The sequence below is a fragment of the Chaetodon auriga genome, chromosome 13, assembly GCF_051107435.1.
Source record: "Chaetodon auriga isolate fChaAug3 chromosome 13, fChaAug3.hap1, whole genome shotgun sequence".
Taxonomy (NCBI): Eukaryota; Metazoa; Chordata; class Actinopteri; order Chaetodontiformes; family Chaetodontidae; genus Chaetodon; species Chaetodon auriga.
Genome location: NC_135086.1, coordinates 18,428,580 through 18,452,327, shown reverse-complemented (window position 1 = coordinate 18,452,327; position 23,748 = coordinate 18,428,580). Strand labels below are relative to the sequence as shown.

General features: G+C 40.6%; 2 protein-coding genes across 3 annotated transcripts; both read left to right on the top strand.

Annotated features, from left to right (window-relative positions):
* Positions 1–6,221: 6,221 nt before the first annotated feature.
* gpr183a (G protein-coupled receptor 183a) lies at positions 6,222–11,485 on the top strand. Its single transcript, XM_076746233.1, has 2 exons — positions 6,222–6,359; positions 8,236–11,485. Exon 2 carries the CDS (start codon positions 8,259–8,261, stop codon positions 9,390–9,392), a length of 1,134 nt encoding a protein of 377 aa, XP_076602348.1. The 5' UTR covers positions 6,222–6,359; positions 8,236–8,258; the 3' UTR covers positions 9,393–11,485.
* A 5,606-nt stretch (positions 11,486–17,091) lies between these two features.
* gpr18 (G protein-coupled receptor 18) lies at positions 17,092–21,736 on the top strand. Of its 2 annotated transcripts, XM_076747115.1 has the most exons (3): positions 17,092–17,176; positions 17,853–17,891; positions 18,186–21,736. In XM_076747115.1, the coding sequence occupies exon 3, from the start codon at positions 18,193–18,195 to the stop codon at positions 19,210–19,212; it is 1,020 nt and encodes a 339-aa protein (XP_076603230.1). In that variant the 5' UTR covers positions 17,092–17,176; positions 17,853–17,891; positions 18,186–18,192; the 3' UTR covers positions 19,213–21,736. The 2 variants fall into 2 exon arrangements, with proteins under 2 accessions (XP_076603230.1, XP_076603231.1); XM_076747116.1 differs by lacking the exon at positions 17,853–17,891.
* The last annotated feature ends 2,012 nt before the right edge of the window (positions 21,737–23,748 follow it).

Sequence of the window (23,748 nt, the reverse complement as noted above, 5' to 3'; positions counted from 1 at the left end):
GCTTGGCCTAACATCTAATTTTATCTATTTTTTTTCCTATGGCACTAGCTTGATGAGCAGGAACAGCCCCTTGCTGCTGACTATTTCAAAAACTACTTTACACTTTTATATATAGCTATGATGCTGCAGAAATAAAACTCAGTGACTCACATGTAATGTTGATTGTTTTTGGAAAGATGACTCATGATATACAGTCTCTAAAGGTCTATGACTCAACGGTTTTCCATGAGCTACTGTTAAAAAAGCAAGCAATCATAGTAGTTGTAGAATTGTAATAATTAAGAGTCGCAATACACATTGAATCAGCACCCAAGCATCATGATAGTATCGAACTGGGAGATAAGCATATCGTCCCAGTGTTTGTCACGGCTGCCATCAGCTCGTGTTAGCGCCAATGAGCTTCACCCACGACCCCGACACGGTGAAGACACATCATTTTGGCAACAGTGATGTGTCTTCACCTTAAGAGAAAAGCTCTCCTGCATCTCTCATGAAAACTATTTAAAATGAACTCTGCATTTAGGATCGGCAGGCGTATGCTGCCCTCTGCTGGAGAACACTGAAACACAACAACCCTGTTCACTTTGTTTTCAAGGTTGTTGATTTGATTTTAATGTGTCACAGTGAAAAATGATTCATTCAGGCCAAATGATTTTCATTTAGCATTACGTTTTTCTTTTGATTATGACACAGTAAATGCGTACATAAAAAGCAAACTCAAATAACAACGTGTTTTGTGTTCGACTTTTTGGCATTTAAAATCTTCCATATCCACGTTTCATATGAAGATTAAGGTAATTTCAGGATTTCTAATTTATTTCATTAATTTCTCTAAATGTATTTAAGTGTATGTAAATTGAGAGATGGTGATGGTATTTTTAAGATATGCTGAAACGGAAGTTGTCCCTTAGTTTTACCATACTGGACCATACTGATGTTTGGCATGTTTCAGGCCATTTACTACAACTCGTCTACACATTACATTAATAAGTGATATGGAAAATATTCAGCACAATGACAGAATTATCCAGTATCAACATCAACAGTTTTTTTTATGCTGAATGCAAGCAATTTTTAATAAACAACAGTTTCTTCAATATGCACATGCCATCTACAGTAGGGAAGGATTAAAGTGTGTGAGTAGAAAGAGTACCAGTTAAGTCAGTCAGAGCACTTTAGACTCTTTGTTCACACTAAAAGTCGTTTGGTTTCAAAGAGGAAGCAGACTGGTTGAGGTTTATCAGCATTAATGTAGCACTATTCATAAATTACCACAAGTAAACCTTGACCTCTGTGAGTACAGTTTTCTGTGTAACACATCACAGAGGCACTGCTCAGAACCGCTGTTGAATGTGTGAAAGTTGATAGGTTGATAATGACAGAGGGTAACAGTTTCATGCATTAACAGCGGTAGGTAACATCACTATTCACTGAATCCACCGCAATATAAGACAACTCTTGTTTTTCATAATACGCCCTCTTGTTCATTTTTATAAGCCACCATTACAACCCTGCAGAAAGACCAAAAGCAACAGTGCAGTCATCAGTTTCAACGGTAGCGTAGGTGGACAAGCTTTAGAAATTTTGCCATTGTTGTAGTTTCTATCTCTTCTCTCATGCAAATGGAGAGGTAGCGGACAGGTGCAGGCTGTGATGGGGGTGTTGGTGTAGGGCAGAAACAAAGTGGTTGCTTAGGAGGAGGTCCAGGGTCATATTTGTGTGGGTTCATCCTCTGTCTTTGTGGTTTCTCTTAGTTGCTATGTGCACAGGATTTAAGAGCAGTTATGTAGAAGGAGATATTGACATATTTGGCACATAGAATGGATCAGAATAGAAAGTACTGATATTTAGTTGAAAAAAGTATGAGGAGTGATCCTTTTTTGTGTTTTTCGTTTGGTGCTGTTACATTCAGGAAGCCAATACAGCTACAGCTTTCACTGTATTTTGTTATGGTATTCATATCATAAGAAGCAGTATTATTTCCAATTATGTTTAGTAGATTTTTTTTTTCATATTTACCCTCTGAAATAAAATGTATGGACCTGTAATCCACTGTATATTATCTTTTTCAGTTACAGTTTGGGGTAGAGCAGTAAAGACATTGCTGCCATCCTGTGACTCACTGAAGTTACAGTACAAGTCTAATTACACTATGAACGTGTGTCAAATGCCAATCTTTGACCTCTATAGTTCTCCTTCAACCCACTGAAAGCAATCTGAAACTCAACACCTCCAGTGCTCATGTCAGAGGAGTTCTGTTGTGAGAAGAGGTGCTTGTACATAGAGGAAAAGAGGATATTTTTACCATGTGGTGTTTTAAAAATACTCCAGATTCTACTCTCAGAAATGGTTGTTGGGCTCATTATTAGAAATGTTATATGATTTTATAACCAACTAAATACAGTTTGAACAAACTGTTGCCGCACAGCAGCAGTTTGCACTGGCTTTCTCATGAAAGAGCAACTATGAGGTTAAGGTGTTGACTTAAACTTTTAAAGGTGTATAAAGGTCTTCACCACCGTTCTGGTTGAACAGCTTCAGTCAGTGCAGCCCTTTAAACATTTGGGGACTGAATTGAGGAACTTTGTATAAAAAGGGCATGGCAAAAGGGCACGGTAAACATGTTAAAGATGTGTTGATGTGACTCCACGTAAACTTGTACTATGCCATAAAGGTGCACTTGGTACCTTTTATGGTATAATTTGGGAATGCCCTGGTATAGCCAATTTCTGGAAGATGGTGAAAGAAAATCTGTCCAATTTATTACATATTCCTATCCCCCTGCCCCCATCTGTACTGATTTTAAACAATCTCTCTCAGCTTCATTTACAGATGGCTCGTGAGCGAGTGCTTTTGGCCGGGCTGATGACCACTAAAAAGATGGTCGCAACTAGGTGGAAACCTCCACACATACTTACTCGACGGCAATGGGTGCTCACTTTTCTAGATGTCGCTTATCTTGAGTTGTCAACTGCACGTATCCATGGGACAAAAGAGGAAACTATAAGACTTTGGACCCAAACAATAGAGAATCTCAAAGGCTTCTTGACTTAATTCATGGTTCCCTGTTTGGGCTCTATAATTTGCTAACTGTGCTAACTGTTGTAGACATCTTTCAATGTTACACACTGGCTCATTCATAGGGGTTGCAGCAAGCTGCTTATGTTGTAACCAGTTACATTATTGGTTATCACTCTATGCTCCTTACTGCGGCTATGTACTGCTTGTGTTTGTGTAAGCATGTATGAGTATGTTTTAGGATAGGCTGTAAGTAAGATGTGCAGTCTCATGTGAATAAGATGTGCAGTCTCATGTATGCATACACATATGTAAGTGTGTCAAGTTGTCTTGGCATGTACATTATAGTGACTTAGAGTGACCCTATATGTGTGCTCTTTATACCATTTGTTGGCGCACTGCTAAAAAGTCCTTGTGAATAGTGTTTTGTGTTATTGCTTTTTCAGTGCTGTTGTTCATTTTTGATTGTATATCTGCATCTTTAATAACAATAAAAATTTGATAAAAAAAACAAAAAACAGATGTGTTGATGTGTGCAACTGCACTATGAACAGAATCAAATGCTTTAAAATATCATAAGTTTAGCAATATGGATACAATTTTGTTACCCAACCGTTTTCCTTTTTTCAGAACAAGTAAGAAGACAGCCGCATGAGTTTCCTGTACAGCTTTTGCAATCTTATCTTAACCACGTGCTGAGCAACATCCGAGAGGCTTGCTATCACACTATTGACACTCTAAGTCACCATTGGCAGTAGTCAACACAAATTGTACCGTATATGGTACCGATGGCACGCTGTGAATGAAGTCAGCAATAAGCTGCATTCATGAAATGTAGCAGAGATGTAGAGGCTGGTGCTGTTCTCAAGCTTGAAAGGGGTTTATCATGACAATGTTTTTATTGCCACAAAGGAGGAGGATGCATCTGCATCGTTAAGTTTTGGTGTAAAACTTAGAACCACTCACTTTGATCTTGGTACCACAGAGAAAAATCACGGAAGAGGTTTGTTTACCACAGCCAGCAGGGTCACACAATGGTCCCACTGGGAATATTGATAAGTACTACAAATCACAGCCATATAAGATAAATACATGAATACAGCAAATACACAGAAGAATGCTGACAGCAGCATGGTGGGGATGTACTAGAGCACTTCGACTATAGCACCTCTGAACTGGTCATTGTTAGGTTATTTTCACTAGTTCAGCTGAAGGCAACTCACAACGTCATCCACAGCAGATAACTGTATATTTCGACAGGCACAACTCAAGAGGAAATTCTCACTGAACTTAGCTGCCTTCATTATACACAGGATGTACCAAACACTGATTAATATCAAAGGCTCTGAGAAATCTGCCAACGTCTCACACTCTTCAGTTTCTGCACAATTATCTTTTTTTTAATCACTGTGGCCTTAATCCTTGGTTTATACCTTCTTTCATACTGTCATAAGATCCCAAGAGCAGAGTGTAAAAACACAATAAGTGACTTTTCTTTGGTATTCAGCCCCATTGTCTTCTATGAATAGCCGTGGCAGAATATCAGTCTGCTGTCTGTCAGCGCTGGGTGTGATCTGGCCGTCTGGTGCCCAGTGAGTCAGATCCACAAGGCCAAGCCATGAGGAAGTTGAACTGCTTCCTCTGCCTCACCGCCGGACTTGTTTTGAACAAAGAAAGGTTGTGGTCAATAAAAAAACTGAGTATGGTTCTTGTAGATATATTTCAAGTGTATTCAAAAGCATGTAACTACGAACCCAATTCTGCACAATCCCCATTAAGCACCATTTTCACTGTACTGTCTACATGTACTGTAATTAAACTATAAGTAAACTAGTTTACTGTAAGTAAACTATTCATTTTTTTTCTCTGTTTAGCAGCATAGTACGGCTTTCCCTGACAAATTTTAGTGGACTGATTGAAAAAACTAAATGTGTAGGTAGATGTTTATACATACCATCATGCATGTGCCACCACACTGCATATCCTGTCGCAGAGAAGGTAATACCCAAAAGGGCGGGAGTGATTGAAAGGTGTGAAAACCGCAGGATAACAGTTAGTACTCCGAAGTTCAGAGTGTGATTAGCAACCACTGATTCAATTACCGTGAGCAGTTAAGCAACTTGTGGGTATACAATCTTTGTTTTTCTTTAGCCTAAGGAATTTTTTATTTTTTTGAAAAATCATCTCATTTTGAAAGTGCACCTGGTCACTGCTTGAGTCATATTTTCATTGTTTTCTTTTTTTTTCCGAGTAATATATCAAAACCTGACCACATCTTACATTTCAGATGTTCTCTGATCTCTCACACCAAAGCATGTCTGTGCTTTTACTGTGTGCTGCTACTGTTACACCTTAAACCAGAGCCTTTCTTTGTTTGCTGAGGCTTTTGGCTTTGCGGCATCAGTGTGCTCTCAACACAGGTCACTGGTGATTCTGGGCAGAAAGATTTTATCACACCTGCAATAACTACTGATACATCAATGACAGCCGTGACACTTAGTCATGACAGTAAGTGAAAATCACTTTATGGCCTTCAAAACAAATTGGTTGTACTGAAATGAGTCCTGTGTGACTCCCCTTTTCTGACAGTCATTCTGAGCTCGAACATCAAAACAAAGGTGTTTTTGGAGTAAAGGCGAACTTCCTCATTTTTGCTGTCACTCATTTGCATACTCTAAAGGGAAATTGATCTGAAACTAAAAAAAGAGGCCGAATTCGAATGAAATGGATAATCAGATGTAATTATTGTGTCATAAAGGTCAGTTGAAAAAACCAAGTCTTTTTATACAGTCACAAAAAGTTAAGTGGGTGATAAAAAATGACTGTGGATGGCCTCGTCTGTGCAGCTGAAGCCACATCCTCCCTAGAGTACACACATGGCATGCCATGCAGTACGAAACTTATCCCTTCCCAAAATATGTCACAGATGGCTCAACCCCCGCAGATTTATCAAGCTAAAAGGCCAAATGAGATCTTCAATACGTCAGTTCAGAGTCACGTGACATTGGAGCAATCCGTAGGAGTTTCAAAAGTGTGTGCCGAGAGGTAGAACGTTTGAAAGGTTTAGCAAAAAGGAAGAGGCACGCACAGACACAGGCAGAGAGAGACAAAGAGAGAGAGAGAGAGAGAGCAACAGGATATTTTGTCACTATGGTTACTGGCAGCAGATTGGGAGCTTGACTTCTGTATGTCATGCTGTCCTCATTCAGGGCAGTGTGGCTGTAGTGCTGTCAGGACACAACCCGTGTACTCAAGATAAACTTTGTACAAGAGGTGTCATGTCTTCTGGATCAATGCGGCTTCATTAAATCAAGTCAAGATCAACTTATTCCATCTGTGCGGTAAGTTTCCTCTACAAACTGGGTGAATGGTAGATGGGATATCGTGCGGGATAACGAAGTGGAATGGTGCCCATAGCTGTTTGAGTTTGCTGTTTAACTTGTGATGAACTTCTGCTGTGAAAACATGTGTGATATAGAGTCGGATATGTACTACACGTGAAAACTTACTCTTGCAAAACGAACGACAAGCTGAATTTGCATCTGAACTACAGAATGGCACTTTCAAATGGCAAATCATCACACCTGCTACAGTTAAACACAATGAGTGCTGGATGATGAAATAGCATGGGACTTCTCGGGGAATTCAGTGTGAAAAGTACCCTTTCTACCAGAACGAGAGCAATCAATCACAGCCAGGACTCTCACAGTGAGAAGGAACTTTTACTACAGTTTGAGTGTTATCAGAAAAGTACAAAGTATATTCTTGATATAAAACACAGACTTCTTTTCAAATAGCTACAGTCATGTATATAACTTAATTTTTGATCATTTTACAATGCATTTGGAAAGTAGTGTTGCTACATGTTTGATGCAAATCCCCCTTGACTTGTGTTAATGGGCCAGGAAACATGTTTCCCCACTGCACCATGTGCTTGAGAGGGTTATGATTTCAGCTCAAACAATATGACTTTCCAACTGCCTGCCATTCTAAGGCAGAGCACCCTGGGGAAGCTGACTTCCTCATATGTACGGTCGTCTCTCAACACCACATTTTTTTTTGCGCCTTAAGTGTGAAAGTGCTGCAGCTGCATTCAGAATCACAGTAAAGACCTGTTATTGTTCACAGACTTCCTTCATGTCACTTTTAGTCGCTAACGGCATGAAAAAAACAGCTATGTCCTGTGAGTCAAACACAATACATACATCAGTGGTTGAATGGGCTGTAATTGGGGAGGATGCTTACTGTATCCTTCCTTACTCCTGTTTTGTCATCTTCATGGGTAAACAAGTTGAATAATGTACTCAGAATCATCTAAATGATGCTTTAGTGCTCAAATAATAAGCTTCATATGTTCAACTAGACCTTTTCCCTTTTTAAATATTTGACCTTTTGCTTTAAGAAATGTGGGGGCTTGATTATGCAAAGCCATGGTTATTGAAACTGATACAAGTGAAGGCAGAGGTTGCTCTCCGCTGGGCTCAGAATGACCCACAAGGTGGCACTACACACCACAAAAACAACTTCTACAGTATTTGACAGGACAAGTTGTCTGTCACTACCTGGCTGTAAGCTACAGATTATAAATCAGATGAGACTTCACCTGCGTGAAAACCCAAATAGTTTTAATTAGGTGAGGGTAAAACAAATACAAATAAATTCATATTATCCTTGCACATTCATTAATTCTTAAAGAGAGCTTTTGATATATGGTGAAATCATCAAAATCATGTTTGGCATGTTTTAGAATTTATTACGGGTGAAAGAAACCACCTCTGTTAATACAAGCAGACATTGTCAGGTCATTTTTTATGAAACTGGCAGTAAGTGGCATCAGGTATAGTGAGAAATACTGTGACTTCTTTTACTTCCTTTTCGAAAGCAAGAGTCATATTTCTAACCCTGCTTGTTCTCTTGTGCCAGGGATCTCCCAGACAATAGACTCATTTCAATGTAGACAGAGAGTCATTGTTTCAGTGTTTTTTGGGGGACTAACCTTCCTTATGGGGACAAAACACAAGTCCCCACAATGTAAATCATTCAATTTTAGGTTGAAGACTTTGGTTAGGGTTAGGGTTAGAGTTAACTGACAGATTTGGTTTTATTTCCTTATTATACACATTTTTTGTATCACATTTTTTGAGAAGATGAGAAAGAAAATAAGAAAATGTGCATAGAAATGAAAATCATTAACACATTTTATTTTCCTTTTTGTAGTTACTGGTTCCTAAAACATCAAGATGAAGTCTACCACTGCGCCTGTGACCTCCACCTCCTCATCCACCAGCAATGACTCATTGAATTCTGTCTGTGACACCTTGTACGCCCACCGGGACTACGCCAGGGTCCTCATGCCTCTTTTCTATTCCATTGTGTTCATTGTGGGACTGCTCGGTAACAGCCTTGCCCTCCACGTCATCCGTCCCAATCTGAAGAAGATGAACTCCACCACCTTGTACTCTCTCAACCTGGTCATTTCTGACATCCTCTTCACCCTGTCTTTGCCTCTAAGGATTGCCTACTATGCTCTGGGTTTCCACTGGCCTCTGGGTGAGGCGCTGTGCAAGACCTCAGGCCTCATCTTCTATATCAACACCTACGCAGGAGTCAATTTCATGACCTGCCTCAGTGTAGACCGTTTCATCGCCGTGGTCCTTCCTCTGCGCTTTGCCCGACTTAGGAAGGTCAGTAACGTGCGCTACATTTGTGTTGGTGTGTGGCTGCTGGTCCTAGCACAAACCCTCCCCCTGCTGAGCATGCAAATGACCAACAAGGAACCTGATGGCTACATCACCTGTATGGAATACCCCAACTTTGAGAAGGTCGACCACATTGCCACAGTGCTGATTGGTGCTGTCTTCCTTGGTTATGTCATCCCTGTGGTGACCATCCTCGTGTGTTACTCCATCTTGTGCACCAAACTCCACTTCACAGCCAAGAACAACCACTTGACAGAAAAGTCTGGACGGAGCCGCAAGGCCATCGGTGTGATCTGCTGCGTAGCCCTGGTGTTTGTTCTCTGCTACAGCCCCTATCACATTGACCTCCTGCAGTACATGATCCGCAAGCTGGTGTCAAGCCCCGATTGTGCTGATCTCACAGCCTTTCAGGTGTCGCTGCACATCACTGTGTGCCTGATGAACCTCAACTCCTCTTTGGATCCTTTTATCTACTTCTTTGCCTGCAAAGGCTACAAGAGGAAACTTCTGAAGCTGCTGAAGCTACAGGTCAGCATGTCCTTCTCCAGCGCAGTGAGGACGTCACCTGAAGGCTCCTCTAAGGATATTATTGATGGCAACAAGATCCAACTCAGTTCAACTATAGGCACAACCAGTGAGAGACTCACAGAGAGGAGAGTGCTGCGGCCTGAGTGAATGAGAGAACTGAGGCACAACACGAAGAACCTTTTACACGTGGACCTACTCATGCCAACAGGGACTCCAAGCAGCTACTCAGCATCTAGATCTGCACCTAGCAGAAATTCAGCTCTTTTGGACCAGATTAGTTTACACCAGGGAATGTTTTTAAAAGCACATTAACAGAATAACTCAGAATTTTAAGGAGGAAAAGTCAGCCCTTAAACTGTGTTGTACATATTTTTCTTAGTAATATTAGTGAATTACTCAGGAAAGCAGAGATTGTTGCCGCTAAGGAAAGAAAGAAGAATACTTCTTTATTTAGTATGCCTAGTAGTCTCCTGCCTGTAGACTGAGTGTTGGTGGAGTAGCACATGTTGGATGTAAAAAGTCAACAATGACTCAGAGCTCAAAGAGATATTGATGAAAACCAGATGTAAAATATGTTCATGTACAGCATGTGTAGATTTAGATTCCTGAATGCAGTATACTTGCCTGAAAGACACATTTTTTGAAATTTAATATTTGCAACCGAACATTGACCTCACATCTAATCCCATTGTACAGTGTTACTTTTATGAACTGAGATGTTAAGGTGCAAGAACATATGAGTTTCACTTCAAAATGAAATCTGACTGATTTTTGTTTACCTCAAGTTGCAGTTTAGCACATAGTTGTAATATCTCAGGAAAATTGACAAACTGTACGCTCATTATTTCAGTTGCCTGCCAACTGATTAGCCTTATTTTGTTGAAGGGGCGCCACATTTTTGTCTGCATTCATTTCCTTGTGAGTGATGAGTGATGGTGGAAAGTGATGTCATGATTTCTTGTAAACACACAAAAGTTCTGTTTAAATTCAGCGTTGTTTGCAATAAGGCACGGTGTGTATCCTGATGTCGAGTGTATTCACTCCTCATAAAATATCTGTAAAGATGAATGTATTCATAATCTAGCACTGTTTACATCCATGTTTTCCAGCTTGCGGTCCTCGTCCTTGTCGTTGCTGGCACTCTGCAGCGGTGTGTTAAAGCCACCTGTAGATCAGTGGAATAGTGTGAAACCACTGGCAGGAATGTGAAATTGCACCACACGTGAGCATGCTGACGAGGCACCCTCTCTTTAAAACACAGCTTCACAGCACTATGAGAGGTCTATAACTTCCATGTATATTGTTGCTTTTGGTAGGGATTTTCTTGAGAAAACTGTAACAACATTTATGCTCCTGAAAATCTGGTGTCATTTCATTTGTCCAGAAAGCTAGATCTGTCAACACATTTAAGTGTTCAGAGAATGAATTGAGCAATGTTTAGAGATGTTGAAGAATGTCAGATGATCAAAATGTTTCAAGTCACATTTTTTGTTTCTATCGTAACGTTTGACATTGTTTTCACTTTCGCAAAAAAAAAAACAAAAAAACTGGAGTCTCTTACTCTGTTAAAAGGCAACTCTTCCATCAGTTGGCATCATTGTTCTTTGTTACTTGCATGGGAGAACAGATTTTTTAGATGTGCCAGTTGTGCTCAAGTAAACCAAATTAACATGCTTGCAGTGTGCCATTTACTGTCTCAACCATTTCTGCAGTTCCCAGAATTCATTTAGAAGGCCACGTAATGAGATCAGATGGGACAATCCTGATTTTACAAAGGGAGTTCCTCAAGGATCCATTTTGGGGCCTGCGTTGGTCATCATGTAGGAGCCATTAAAAATGTACATAAAGAAATCTTTGTAGCATTACACAATCAGCTGTTGTTAGAAAATCCACTGTAGTATAACTTTAAGGAACACACATTATTGTTACATTATAATAATTTGTTTTACAGTACAACTAAGGTGTAGTTATGGTTAAGTGCTATGTTTTTGGCACATCAGTGTGGTTAAGGATAGGCACCAAAAAAAGTTTGGGGTTAGTAGCAGTATGTGGATGCAGTCTAATACAACTTGTTTGTCTGTGTGATGTAACACAAAGATCTACATAAAGCATATGTGTGTGTGTGTGTGTGTGTGTGTGTGTGTGTGTGTGTGTGAGATAACTGTGCATTTTACTTTTACTGTCTGTTTTTAAATTTGGGTGGTGCACTTTGTGATTCATCTGTGATTGTTCAAGAATAGCAGGAGATGATTATGTTGTTTTCTCTTCCCAATGAATGTCAAATTGAATGTGCAGATCATACAGTTTCATTTTGTGTTCCTGATTTGTGCAATTCAAGATGCTCTTTTTGAAGTCAATTCAGTACTGAAAGTAAATAAAACAAAGTTCAGGTTCTTCTCAAGACAGAGATTCAAATCACGCAAATATTGACCATAACAGACCATTATGTTTAAAAAAAGCTGTGACAAACACTTGACTTCTGCGAACTGTCGATTGCTGGACCAAGTTTGCTCTCAGTTTTGGATTTTGAGGAGGTCGCTTATAGCCCTAACCTCTGCTTTGTTAACCATTTTGCTCTTAAGTTCATCACAGCTGATACATCCAAGATTCACCTCTGCGCTCATTATGATAAGGCTGTTAGGTTTGTCTGAGAGAGGAAATAACAATGAAACGCCCAAACCAGAAAATGTTGCTTTTTTACATCTTTTGCTGCAAACGCTTCCAAAACACCAGGGGAAGAAAAGCAGGCGCAACAGAGACAACATTCACCTCAAGCATCCTCCTTGTATCATCACACTCAACAACAGATTACACAGAGACAAGACATAGGTGGAGATACAGCCAAGCAAGGCAAGGCACTGGAGTAAAGTTCAGCAGAGTTCATTTCACCATGTTGATGGCAAAGCTTATCATCCAGCATAACCACAGCCAAGGCTCCAACAAAACCACAGAAGAAAACATGCGCTTACAGAGAACAAAATACCAGCCAGTACTTCCTGCTTATAAAAGCCTGAACTAAACAACAGATGATAATTTCCCGTAATTATTAGTGTATTTGTCGCTGCATGACCACAGCGTTATTAACCAAAATTGATTGAAATCCTCGGTTTCGGGAACTGTTGGTGTGACGCTTGTGGAAACATAAGCACAGAGTACAAATACTAGTGAGGGAGCTGGAGCTGAAACGAGTCAATTAATTGATTAGTCAATTGACATGAAATGAATCGGCAACTCTCTTGGTAATCAATTCATTGTTAATCAAAATGGCCAAACATGACATGTTGCTGCTGTAGCAGTTAATATGAGCATTAGCTATAGCTAGTTATATATCAAACTGACTATCTTTGGGTCTGGACTGTTGGTTGGACAAAACACGGCCTTTGAGAACTTAATGTTTAGCTTTGGGAAATTGCGATCAACATTTTCACTATTTGATTTTCCATGCTGGTACACCAAGAGATCCATGCCATTGCTATATCACCATTCATGGCAATCCAGCATAACAGACCTTAATATGCTTTATTCTACACTTTTCTACACTATTTGTATTGCAATGAACACTGTCACCTATACCGTATGATCACCATGCTTTATCACTCCCTTTTGTTTCTATCATGTGACTTCTTTAGGGATTAAAGGAAAGTACCTGTTTTAAAGGGATGGCGGGGAAGCGTCAGAGAACATCACATGATGTATGCATACATTTGAAACATGGCAATTTCAGAGGCGTAGATTCATCTGGATTATTTTATAATGTCAGTGTTGCAGTAATATGAATGTATTGTCCAGAAAATGAGTTCTGCAGCTTTAATTTGAATAACTTTCTGACTTAAAGGCCGATTCCACTCAAGAGTTGGACCTTCACTGTGCAAAATGATGTATGTGTTCAGCTCTAGAAGATTGTTTTCACATTCAGCATCTGAAGTGTGATTTGAAAACTTGAAGCCCCCAGTGCACATACACTGAGGATAGACAGTGGTCTGGGGGTGGAAGCACCCCTGGTCATACTAAATTACTGAATCTTATCACACTGACCTCTGCAAACTGTGGAGCTGCTTCCCTTTGGTGAGGCGTCTGATGTCAGATGGCAGTGATGATGATGATGATGATGATGATGATGCTACTCAGAGCTGGATTTCCAGGTGTGGGTCAGTCAGTCTTGAGATGAGCTGAGTCTTTGTATGAGTCATTTTTAAAAAGCTTTAATTTCACTTCACATGATTTCACATTTGAAAGCAGAGCTGAGAAGCTTTCCTTTATTGCAGGTTTTCCTTCATCTCTGTGAATTATACCAGACAAACTGACACTTTGAAAGTTCTTCTTTGTCCAGCGTTAGCAGCTCCACAGCAGCAAGACTCTCCTTCACAAATTCAGCTTCTGAATGAAGTTTCAGCCTCTTAGCTGTTAGCTGCTCACCACAAAACCTGCCTGTATAACACTCTCTGTCAGAATGTGGTCCGTGAAAACTGCTCGTTGGGCATCCAAACTCCACAAAGAGGGTCAACTTTAGGCATGTTTGTAGCTGTAATGATGCTGGACATTAGCCTTCTTCATCACTGTGAGCCCGTCAACACAAACTAACTTAAATTCACTGGTTTGTCTATTTCTTCAGCAAAAAAAAATAATCGTTTCTCAATGTCTTTTGGAAAGAGCCAACACGACGCAGCTAGTTACATTCAGTTGAGAGGCGCCATGAGCTTTGATGTAATATCAACTGCGATGTGTGTTGTGTACAATTACAATTACAATTTGTCATTTGGCAGACGCTTTTATCCGAAGTGACGTACATATGAGATTTTCATATTACACAAGCAAGGTTCTAGACGGGAGAGAACAACAAGAGTAAGTGCCCTAACGCAACTTTCTGGCCCAACTGGACATAGGTGCTACAAGACAATGCTGCGAAGCAGTGCAAAAAGTGCACCAAGTCGTTAGAGGGTTTTTTTTGTTTTTTGTTTTTTTTGGGTTTTTCTTATTAAAGAACAAGGTGTTCAGTGAAGAGCTTGGTCTTTAGTCTTTTTCTAAAGATTGCAAGGGACTCTGCAGAACAAATGGAGTTTGGTAACTCATTCCATCTCCTGGGAACCACAGAAGAAAAGAGTCTAGCTAGAGACTTAGGAGTTTTGTCGTTCCTGGGCAGAGCGTAGTGAGCGGGAGAGAGCATAAACCTGAAAGAGGGAGTTCAGGTAGCTCGGAGCGGTTTTGGTGACAATTTTGTATGCTGACATCAAGGACTTATACTTGATGCGGGCAGCAACTGGGAGCCAGTGGAGGGATATGAACAGCGGAGTGACATGCGCTCGTTTGGGCTGGTTGAATACCAGGCAAGCCGCCGCATTCTGTATCATCTGCAAAGGTTTTAGCGAGCATTTTGGGAGCATTGCCAGTAAGGAATTACAATAGTCAAGGCGTGATAGTACCAGTGCTTGTACTAGGAGTTGTGTTGCATGCTCAGACAGGTAAAGTCTGATCTTCCTGATGTTGTACAGGACGAATCGGCATGACCGAGCAGTAGAGGCCACATGGCCTTTGAAAGTTAGCTGGTCATCAATCAAGACACCCAAGTTTCTGGCAGGTTTTGCAAGCAAACCCGAGTCAAGCTGGATACTGATCTGTTGTTGTATAGAGGGACCGGCTGGGATGACAAGGAGCTCAGTCTTTGACAAGTTAAACTGAAAAGTGTCATTCCTTCATCCATGTCCTTCATCCGAGATATCGGCAAGGCATGCTGACATCCGAGCTGAGACCGTGGGGTCATTTGGCGGGAACGAAAGAAGGAGCTGGGTAACGTCAGCATATGAATGGTATGAGAGGCCATGTGAGCAGATGACTGCACCAAGTTCGGTGGTGTATATTGAGAAGAGAAGGGGTCGAAGCACTGACCCTTGTGGTACCCCTGTGGAGGAGGTGTCTAGGAAAAAGCACTTGTTTTTTTTGTATCTATGGATTGTCTGGCGGGCCTGATGTAACAGTCTCAAGGCGGCCGGATGTTCCCCACCTGTCCTTTGCAGTGAAGTAGGACACATCTTGAGTTCAGTTCTGAACGTGTGTCCAACTTTTGAAAGGAACAGTATTTACATATTCATGCTGTAGATTCTGGATTTTACACTGCGGGAGATGGACTAGATGTAATTTTAAGAATGCTGAAAGCAGTAATTGAAGTTTCTGTGGAAAATCTATATCACACACAGATTATTATTCAAAGAAGAGTGTTTTTATATCTGTTTAAAAAATGTCTGGAGGGGGCCTTTAACTTTTGAATTAAAGCACCCAAGTTACCAACTCTAATAAAGAAGATTTTAGAAAGAGTGATAGGTGGAGAAAAGGAACGACGGAACTAAACATAAAATGACCGCAAAGATACACTTCTATGCTATTTTGTACTATAAAAGGTTTGTTAAGTCTTTTTCTGCAATAATTGCCAGAGATGAAATATTATCTAGTACATTATAATAGCCTCGTCTTACTTGCAGAAATAAGAAATTGATTATTCCAAGACTAGATCAATCATTAGGCACAGACTGCTATCAAAACCAGAGCAACCTTGTAGTGATTCTTTTCAGCCTCTAGAGGGCAGTGTAAAACAGGGTAAAGAGGTGAAGTGACAGGAAGTCCAACGGGCTTTTCACAGGCAACATACTGTAGACCAAAACTAAATACTGGCAGATGTAGGAGGAGTATCACTTCAGCTTCTTTTTTTAAATTGTGCCTTTTTTATATGTAAGAAGAATGGCAGAGCGTAAAATAAAATGATGGACGGGAGGAACAAAAAGACAGGTGGATGTTGTCTAAACAGATATCTGTACGTAAAAATGCACTTGCATAGTTTATGATAAAGGTGACAATAAAGACTAGGGATTTATGTGGAGGACTTGCTGAGGCAACCACATGACAAATATCAAAGAGAGGAAAACATCACACAGACTGTTGTCATAACAACATATTGCAGTGAACACAAAGTACCATCTGGCATGAAATTTTTAAGACACATCGAGAGGACAAGCCGATAGATAATTATTTCCCAGGAATAAGAATTAGACTGAATGAGCAGCTTCCATATAAACAGTGTCATAAAAAAAAGTGTAGTGAGCATGGAAAGAAGTTGAGCATCAAAGCAGTCAGGAGGCACAAAGGAGGAAACGCTGTAAGTCATGGGAAAGTTTGATTTCCTCTCTGTTTTACAAGATCTGCTGCATGATTTGAATGGAAAGTACCACTTAGGAGAGAAGAGGAAGAAGTTTTCATTGCACAATGTTCCTTGAGCCAAATGTCCTAATTCATAGTTGTTAGCAGCTCACACACACATTAATCACACACATTAATCTGTATTCAGCCCGGGTCCGGCCTGACCTTGAGCTTTTCACCTGAGGTATGCGCTTTGCATCCATTAAGTCGACGTGGTGTAAAACCATCTCACAGCATCAGCGTGAAGTGTCTATTACCACCGTCTTATTTCCTGTTTATATGGCAACTGCCTCAACATCCTGTTTTTAATTACTTCTCTCCAGCAGCAGATGCTTCTCACAGCAACCTGCTGTGGATTACTCCCCTGAGAACTAATGTGCTGTGACAGACCCCACTTTTCCAATCAATAACTCGCCCTAAATCTGCCATCTCTCTGCCTGCCAAACACACTCCCACTTCTAATGGCACATCATTTTCTTTAAGGGGGTGTAATTGCAGACTGTGGAAAGCTGTAGCCCTTTGTGTTCCAACTACGCAGATACTGTAAAGGAATCTAAAGTACAGACATTACAGCACAGGAAGTGATGGGGGCTTTACACTGTGCTCAGTCTCACCACCACTGCCATCACAATACCCTCAGAGAAAGCGTTCACTTCCCTGTTTTAGCTGAGTGCTCAGATAAATCGCTGTGCCGCTTCATAAACCTGTTGGCGCAAGCTTGTCGAGATGTTTGTGTGATTTCTGTGGTAAGTGCAGTCTTTTATTGTTCAGGCAAGGCTACCTGATCTGTTTGAACCGTTCAGATGGAGGAGGGAGTCATTTTGGCAGACATGTTTTATAGTCACTTGCCGTATGGCTGCTTCGCTGCTGAGTTTTGGGTCAAACTTCTTTCAGTCACTCTGCAAATTTGTTTTATTCTGCAGCTACACATTAATCGGTTTCCTGATTTTAAATGATCGGCCACAATACACATTTGACAGTTCAGTACAGTACTGTGGAGAAAATGAATGCTTAAATGTAAAACGTGGAAGTCACATGATTTACTAGCAATACACAGCATCAATTTCTCACTTCCAGATTGTTTAACCTGACCACAGCTTACAGTTACTCCATTCTCTCTACAGTGTAATGTGCAACTACGGTAAGTTTTTATCGTAAATTCTAATAATGGAACAACACATCCAGACCAACATTGTCTGTTTGTCTTCCTCCATCTCTCACAGTGCAGCTGCACAGCTTTTAAAAGGACATATCCAAATTACCGAGCAGCTACTTCTGCAAACTGTAAAACACAGATATGAGCAAATTTAGATGCAGCCTGTGGCTAATTTATTCGTTTTTGTTTTTTTTTTCTTTCAAACACAGAACGTTTGTCTGTGCTTACACTGGTGATTTGGTTGTTGTTGTTGTTTTTTTTCTTAGATTCAGAAAATGAGGGATTCTTCTACATAATGATAAAAAGTAAGTTGCGTTACCTCGTCTTTGCTCCTGGCATCATTTAACACTTGAAATTTAACAGATTATTGCAGTCAGAATGGTCAAAATCAAAATCAGAATCTGTAAATAAATCTTTGTTTTGTGCAGTATTTTTTGTAGCTGACAGTAAATTACAGAACCACTCAGCTTAGATTTAATCAAGTCCTTGCTAGAAGTACATGACCTTAATCAATTATTCAACTAAAATAATGCAAATAAATGGACTAAAAGGAATTATTCAATGGAAGTAATCGCTAATATCTTGTTTCCTTCTGTAAGTTTCAGAATGAAACTGAATCTAAACTTCTCCAACATGTCTGTGGAGTCTGACACTGTAAGGCTGGAACAGGGCCCGGTGGAGTACCGCATGGCCGGCCTGATCTTCTACTGCTTCGTCTTCGTCATTGGAGTCATAGTCAATATCATTGCTTTATGGGTGTTTGCCCTCACCACCAAGAAGAGGAACTCTGTCACTGTCTACATGATAAACGTGGCGGTGGTGGACCTCACCTTCATCCTGCTCCTTCCCTTCAGAATGGTTTACCACCACCAGGACTATTGGCCATTTGGAGATCTTTTCTGCAGAATCAGTGCGGCTCTCACCATCTTCTACCCCTGCATGGCTCTGTGGCTGTTCGCCCTGATCAGTACAGACCGCTACATGGCCATCGTCCAGCCGAAGCACGGCAAAGAGCTGAGGAACGTCCCAAAGGCCGTGGTGGCGAGTCTTGGGGTGTGGCTCATGACTCTTGGCGGTACTGTACCCCTGCTCTTCTCTGAGGACGACCCCGATCGCATCTCCAACTTCACCACCTGCATCAAAATGCAAGACATCATCTACATGCGCCACGACAACCCTGTCAACTTTGTGCGGCTCATTTTCTTCTTCCTGGTTCCCATATGTATCATGATAGGCTGCTATATTGTCATCGTGGACAATCTGATCCACGGCCGCACCTCTAAACTCAAACCTAAAGTGAAGCAGAAGTCCATCCGGATTATCATCACGCTGATTATCCAAGTGTTGGTGTGTTTTGTGCCTTTCCATGTGTGTCTAGTGCTCCATTTGGTGGGGAAAGGCAAAATTGGGGGGTTTAGCACATGGGCAGTCTTCACCACGTTCCTGATGAACATGAGCACAGTGTTAGATATCATTCTGTACTACATCGTCTCCAAGCAGTTCCAGGACAGGGTGATCAGTGTGATTCTGTACAGGAACTATCTGCGAAGTGTGAGACGGAAGAGCAGGCACACACACACAGGCAGCATCCGATCAATGAGCAACCTGACCAGCGCAATGATATGAAGCAACAATCAAACGTCCATGTAGAACAGTGCGCTGATATGTACTGTGCACGCTTTGGCACAATGTAACACTGAATGCATCACTGTGAACATGGTTCATTATCAGAAGGATCAAAACTTGCAATTAATTTCCAAGGTGTAATTTGCACTCACAGTATGGGAGTGCTGCTGTTGTGGCAAAAACATCTGTGTTCAGAGCTGATTGACTCACCCATGAGACTTGAGATGTTTTCTGTGCATCTTTGCTCTGGCAGACAAAGCGCGGGTGGCTCAGGTGTAATACAAGAAGGCGTAAATAAAGCTTCTAATCATTAAAAACATAGCCTACAGTATCTCGGTGCTTGCTTTGTTATTATGTACAAATACTGAAACCCTTTTCAGTCTTGTCACTGCATCAAGCAACATCTATAAAGGGCCTGATTACCTCAACTGGGGAAAACCAACAGGAAACAATGGTGGGTTTTTATGGTGTGCTGCTTTTGTTTGGTCACTGCACCACATTTGCAACTGCGCCTCTGTAACACCTCATTGCAGCATCATAACTTAAATATAACCGTCAATGGTGCGTGATGTGATGAGGTGCAAATAAGCCAGCTTGTTTGACTGGTGTCACTTCACATTATAACACTCACTGGAGTCCTGAAAATTGCTGTAAACTTATCAACCAGGGGATGGCAGCATGGCACAGCTAGAGCCAAGCTACCTGCCAGAGCAAGACACAACAGTGCTTTCCTTACCTGTGAAGAGGATGGTGCAAGATTTTTCGTTTGCTGCTTCAGAGTTCTTTATGCTTTTGAATTTTTTTTCTTTTTTCTTTCTTTTTTTTTTTTTTTGTATGTGCATTGTATCACATTTCAGCCCGCTTTATAAAAGCACATATTTCACTTTTAATCACGTGAAGTTATCATTCCACCTCTTCATATAGAAGTTGCTAACGACAGTCGTAACAGCTTCCTCAGCCACGAATCAGACCAAAGTGTGTTTATGGTGCAATGTGAATTGTATTGATTAGATGTTAAATGATTCAGTCACTTAAAGTGCATTTACAGTAACATCCTCAAGAGATGTCAGCGAGGCTATTTACTAGATTTAAAGCAACCCTAACCTTAAAAGAGAAAAACCTTTCCTGCACGGGGATACTTTGATGTCAGGTTTCTACTGCGAGTATAAGCACCACCGTGCAAGATCTTGAAATTTGTCACTAATTTATTCCTCAAATAACAGACAAGTTAGAGGACAGTGAATGCGTGACAGTTCCAGCTCTGTGAAGAGACTGTTTAATTTAAATGGAGGAGAAAAACGTCACGTTTGAATGTGACGGCTTTGATAAGTGTCCTGCACAAACATCACCGGAGCTAAGGATTGATCTGGTGTTGCCAGTTGCTAAAATAATCAAGTTAGTGTGTCTGTCACACAGCGCAGTCTTAACAGGATTAGACAGTGAGTCAGTGTAGCTGAGTAACTATGTAGTGTCTCATGCAATTAGACAGTCAAGACACCCTGTGGTGTAACCACATGTACCATGGCAATTCTCAGAGTGGTTATCTTATGGATGATCAATTGCAAACAAAACTAAATAAAGTGATTTATACTGTGCAATGCTTTTTGTAGCCTATCAATGTTTCCCACATCTTCACAAGCAAGCCCAGTTAAATTCTCACTGAGATGTGGAATACACTGGTTAAAGGATAAACTGTATTGGGAGTCCATATGGTTCTTGGTTGGTTTGTCCAGGTCAAGAAGTGGTCAGACTGTGGGATACAGACGGCCTAGATTTACACTGTTTTAATAAGAGGAGGCAGACGACAAGATTTCCATCTCACACGGAATTCTGGGAACTGCAGTTCATCACATGATGATAGGTTTATTGGTCGGTGGACTACAAGTGGATTTATAACCGAGGGGTCAAAGGTCAAATGAAACATCAGAGAGTCGTCTATCTGTCCCACCTGTTAGACATCAAAGAAAAACCAGCCACGCTGTTCACAGCAACTGGCATTTAAAACAATTAAGTTTCCTGTCAAGTCCCTGTGATGAATTATCCGGAAGCTTTACCCGCTGTAATTCTAAATCTTCCCAACAAGTGCCTTTGTTGTAGAGAAATTAATGAAAACAAGATTGTCTTTCATAGGAGCTGATCTAACAGCGCGACAGCCAGCTGCTCTTCTTTGGGAATAAAAACAGTCAGCATTAAACACAGCTCACACAAAATACTTTTTTTTTTTTTTTCTACCACTCGTGTGGAAAACAAATCAGGCGGCGAGCGCAGTGGCCATCTGTTTTGTTATTTGATATGTGTGAATACATGTTGTAATGACTTTGTTTGTGAATCACTCTCCGCGGCAGAACACACGAGAGCTCTCGAAGTGCTGGAGTGTTCAAAGCTAATCATATAATTGGACACAATAGTCGATGACAAATGGAGACGCTTGGAGCCAGCCAGCTGGGGAAGTGAATATGTAATCATTGTAAAATCATATCATTTTTGCATATTTGAAGACAGCTTAATAGAGTTTGCGTGTCAGCACACGATCAAATGATGATCAGAGACAGTGAGGCTGTATTTGCTTATCCAAATAGTGCTTTGTTAGACTATTCATCTTCATCACAATTAAAAGTGTTTCTCTAGTTTGTGTCTTACATATTCATTTGTGTTCCGTGCTATTTTGAAACAGATTTGGGACAAATGACCCCTCTGAATATGAAGGAAGAAATATGGTAGAGCAGTTAACAGCCTGCAGCAGTGATTCCAAAGGGGTACTTGTACCCCTGGGTACTATTGCAGTTGCCAGGAGGTATGTGTAAAGACTGTGGAATAGCTCAACTGCTTTGGAAAAAAATAGCAATTACAATTCATATAAATATATATCCACACATACCGAGACAGCTGGAATACCTGGACAGCAGTGTTTGGCATTGACAGTGATCAAAAAGTCTAAACTACTGGCTAAAAAGAATGGATAAATGCTTGAAACCGATATGTAAAGTAATGAGCAGATGGTTAAAACTGATAGCTAAAAGCAAAACAGTTGGAACATTTAGATAAAAGTAAGGCAAAAATGGTGAAAAGGCTACAAGTAATTGATTTATGGGTGAGACAGTTAATAGTAGTTGATTAATGGTTGAAATAATGAGCTAAAAGTGAAGCATAAATAGTGGAAATGTTCAGTTTCTGTTACTCCCAATAGGTAGTAGTACGAACGCTGTCTTGATGAACACTGATGAACAACATTGTATAAAATAAAGTAACATGATTGAAACAATATTCTGAATAATTTATGGTGTTTAATAACATCTTGTTTAAAAGCAATTCAAATGAACATATTTGGAACGTGAAGAGTGGTGTTGATGGTCAACCCTGTCTCCTAGAAACTACATTTATATACAACTCATTTGCATTCATAATGACGTTGTGCTGACAAACAGAAGTGCTGCCTGGACATGTTCAGACTCAACGTTTCTTTGAGTGAATGGAAAAATGCATTGTGTGTACTTGCTCGGGGTGGACAGTGGTGTATTGGTCATTAAAATAGACCAAAATCTTTCCCTATTATTCGCCAAGTGCTGCCAGTGATTGACCAAAAATTTTAAGGGAAGACAAATAAAATGTGTTGTCAGTAAACAAACGTTCAGGATGAGATTTTTGCGACTTCACAGGTGCATTAATTAAGAACATTTTCCTCATTATGTCATTCCATTTCCTTCAAAACACTTTTGCTGTTGCTAATTAGTTGCAAGTATACATAATTTCTAGGAGACAGGGCTGTGCAAGGGCCTGTGGGGGAACTCCAAGTCAAGCCACAAGTCATCCACAGGATTATTATATATCAATAATGCTATGTCAAACATTTATGCTATAAGCTGAAAAACACATACTGCAGCAGCTTGTGTCACTTGAACACGCTGCTGTGTTTGAAACAACAGGAGAATAAGATAGTTTGGTTCTAAGCGCTGTTCCCTGCACTTTTACTATACCATTAGCCTTCATATTGTTCCCATTAGAGAGCACGAGGACATGAAAGAGAGCCTATAATGTTATATAGATACTGTACACATCCAGCCTCGCCTGGGCCTCCTCGTCTACTGTACGGCATTAGCAACAAGCAGCTGCCTGCATTTACATCGTTTAGCCTTTCTCTCAGGGCACTTTAATACACTGAACCTCTCCCCTGGTAAACTTTACAATAGGATGTTGAAGGATACTTCTGCACTGCCATAGGAAATGAGAGGCACATGTGCATGGATGTAGCAGCGCAACAGTGGGTTCCCCCCTGTGATGCTGAGCTTAAGGGCTGCACAATAAGACTAATGGATTCCTTTTGTGGACAAAACTAGGTTAAGCACATGAGCTATTGTTCTTATCTGTGGTAGATGTACAATGATATCTAACGTACAGTAGGAACTGTGTGAGGTGTTCCTTTTGTACACATATTTACCCCGAATAGCTTTGCAGAGGTAATCTTTTCCTCTGGCGATTGCAGCCTGCTCCCTCGTTGTCTTTCGTCTCCATTAAAAGGAGATAATCCACAGCAAGAGT

Bases quoted from the DNA above. Each gene is read 5' to 3' on its own strand.
- gpr183a (XM_076746233.1), top strand. From the start codon at position 8,259: ATGAAGTCTACCACTGCGCCTGTGACCTCCACCTCCTCATCCACCAGC.
- gpr18 (XM_076747116.1), top strand. From the start codon at position 18,193: ATGAAACTGAATCTAAACTTCTCCAACATGTCTGTGGAGTCTGACACT.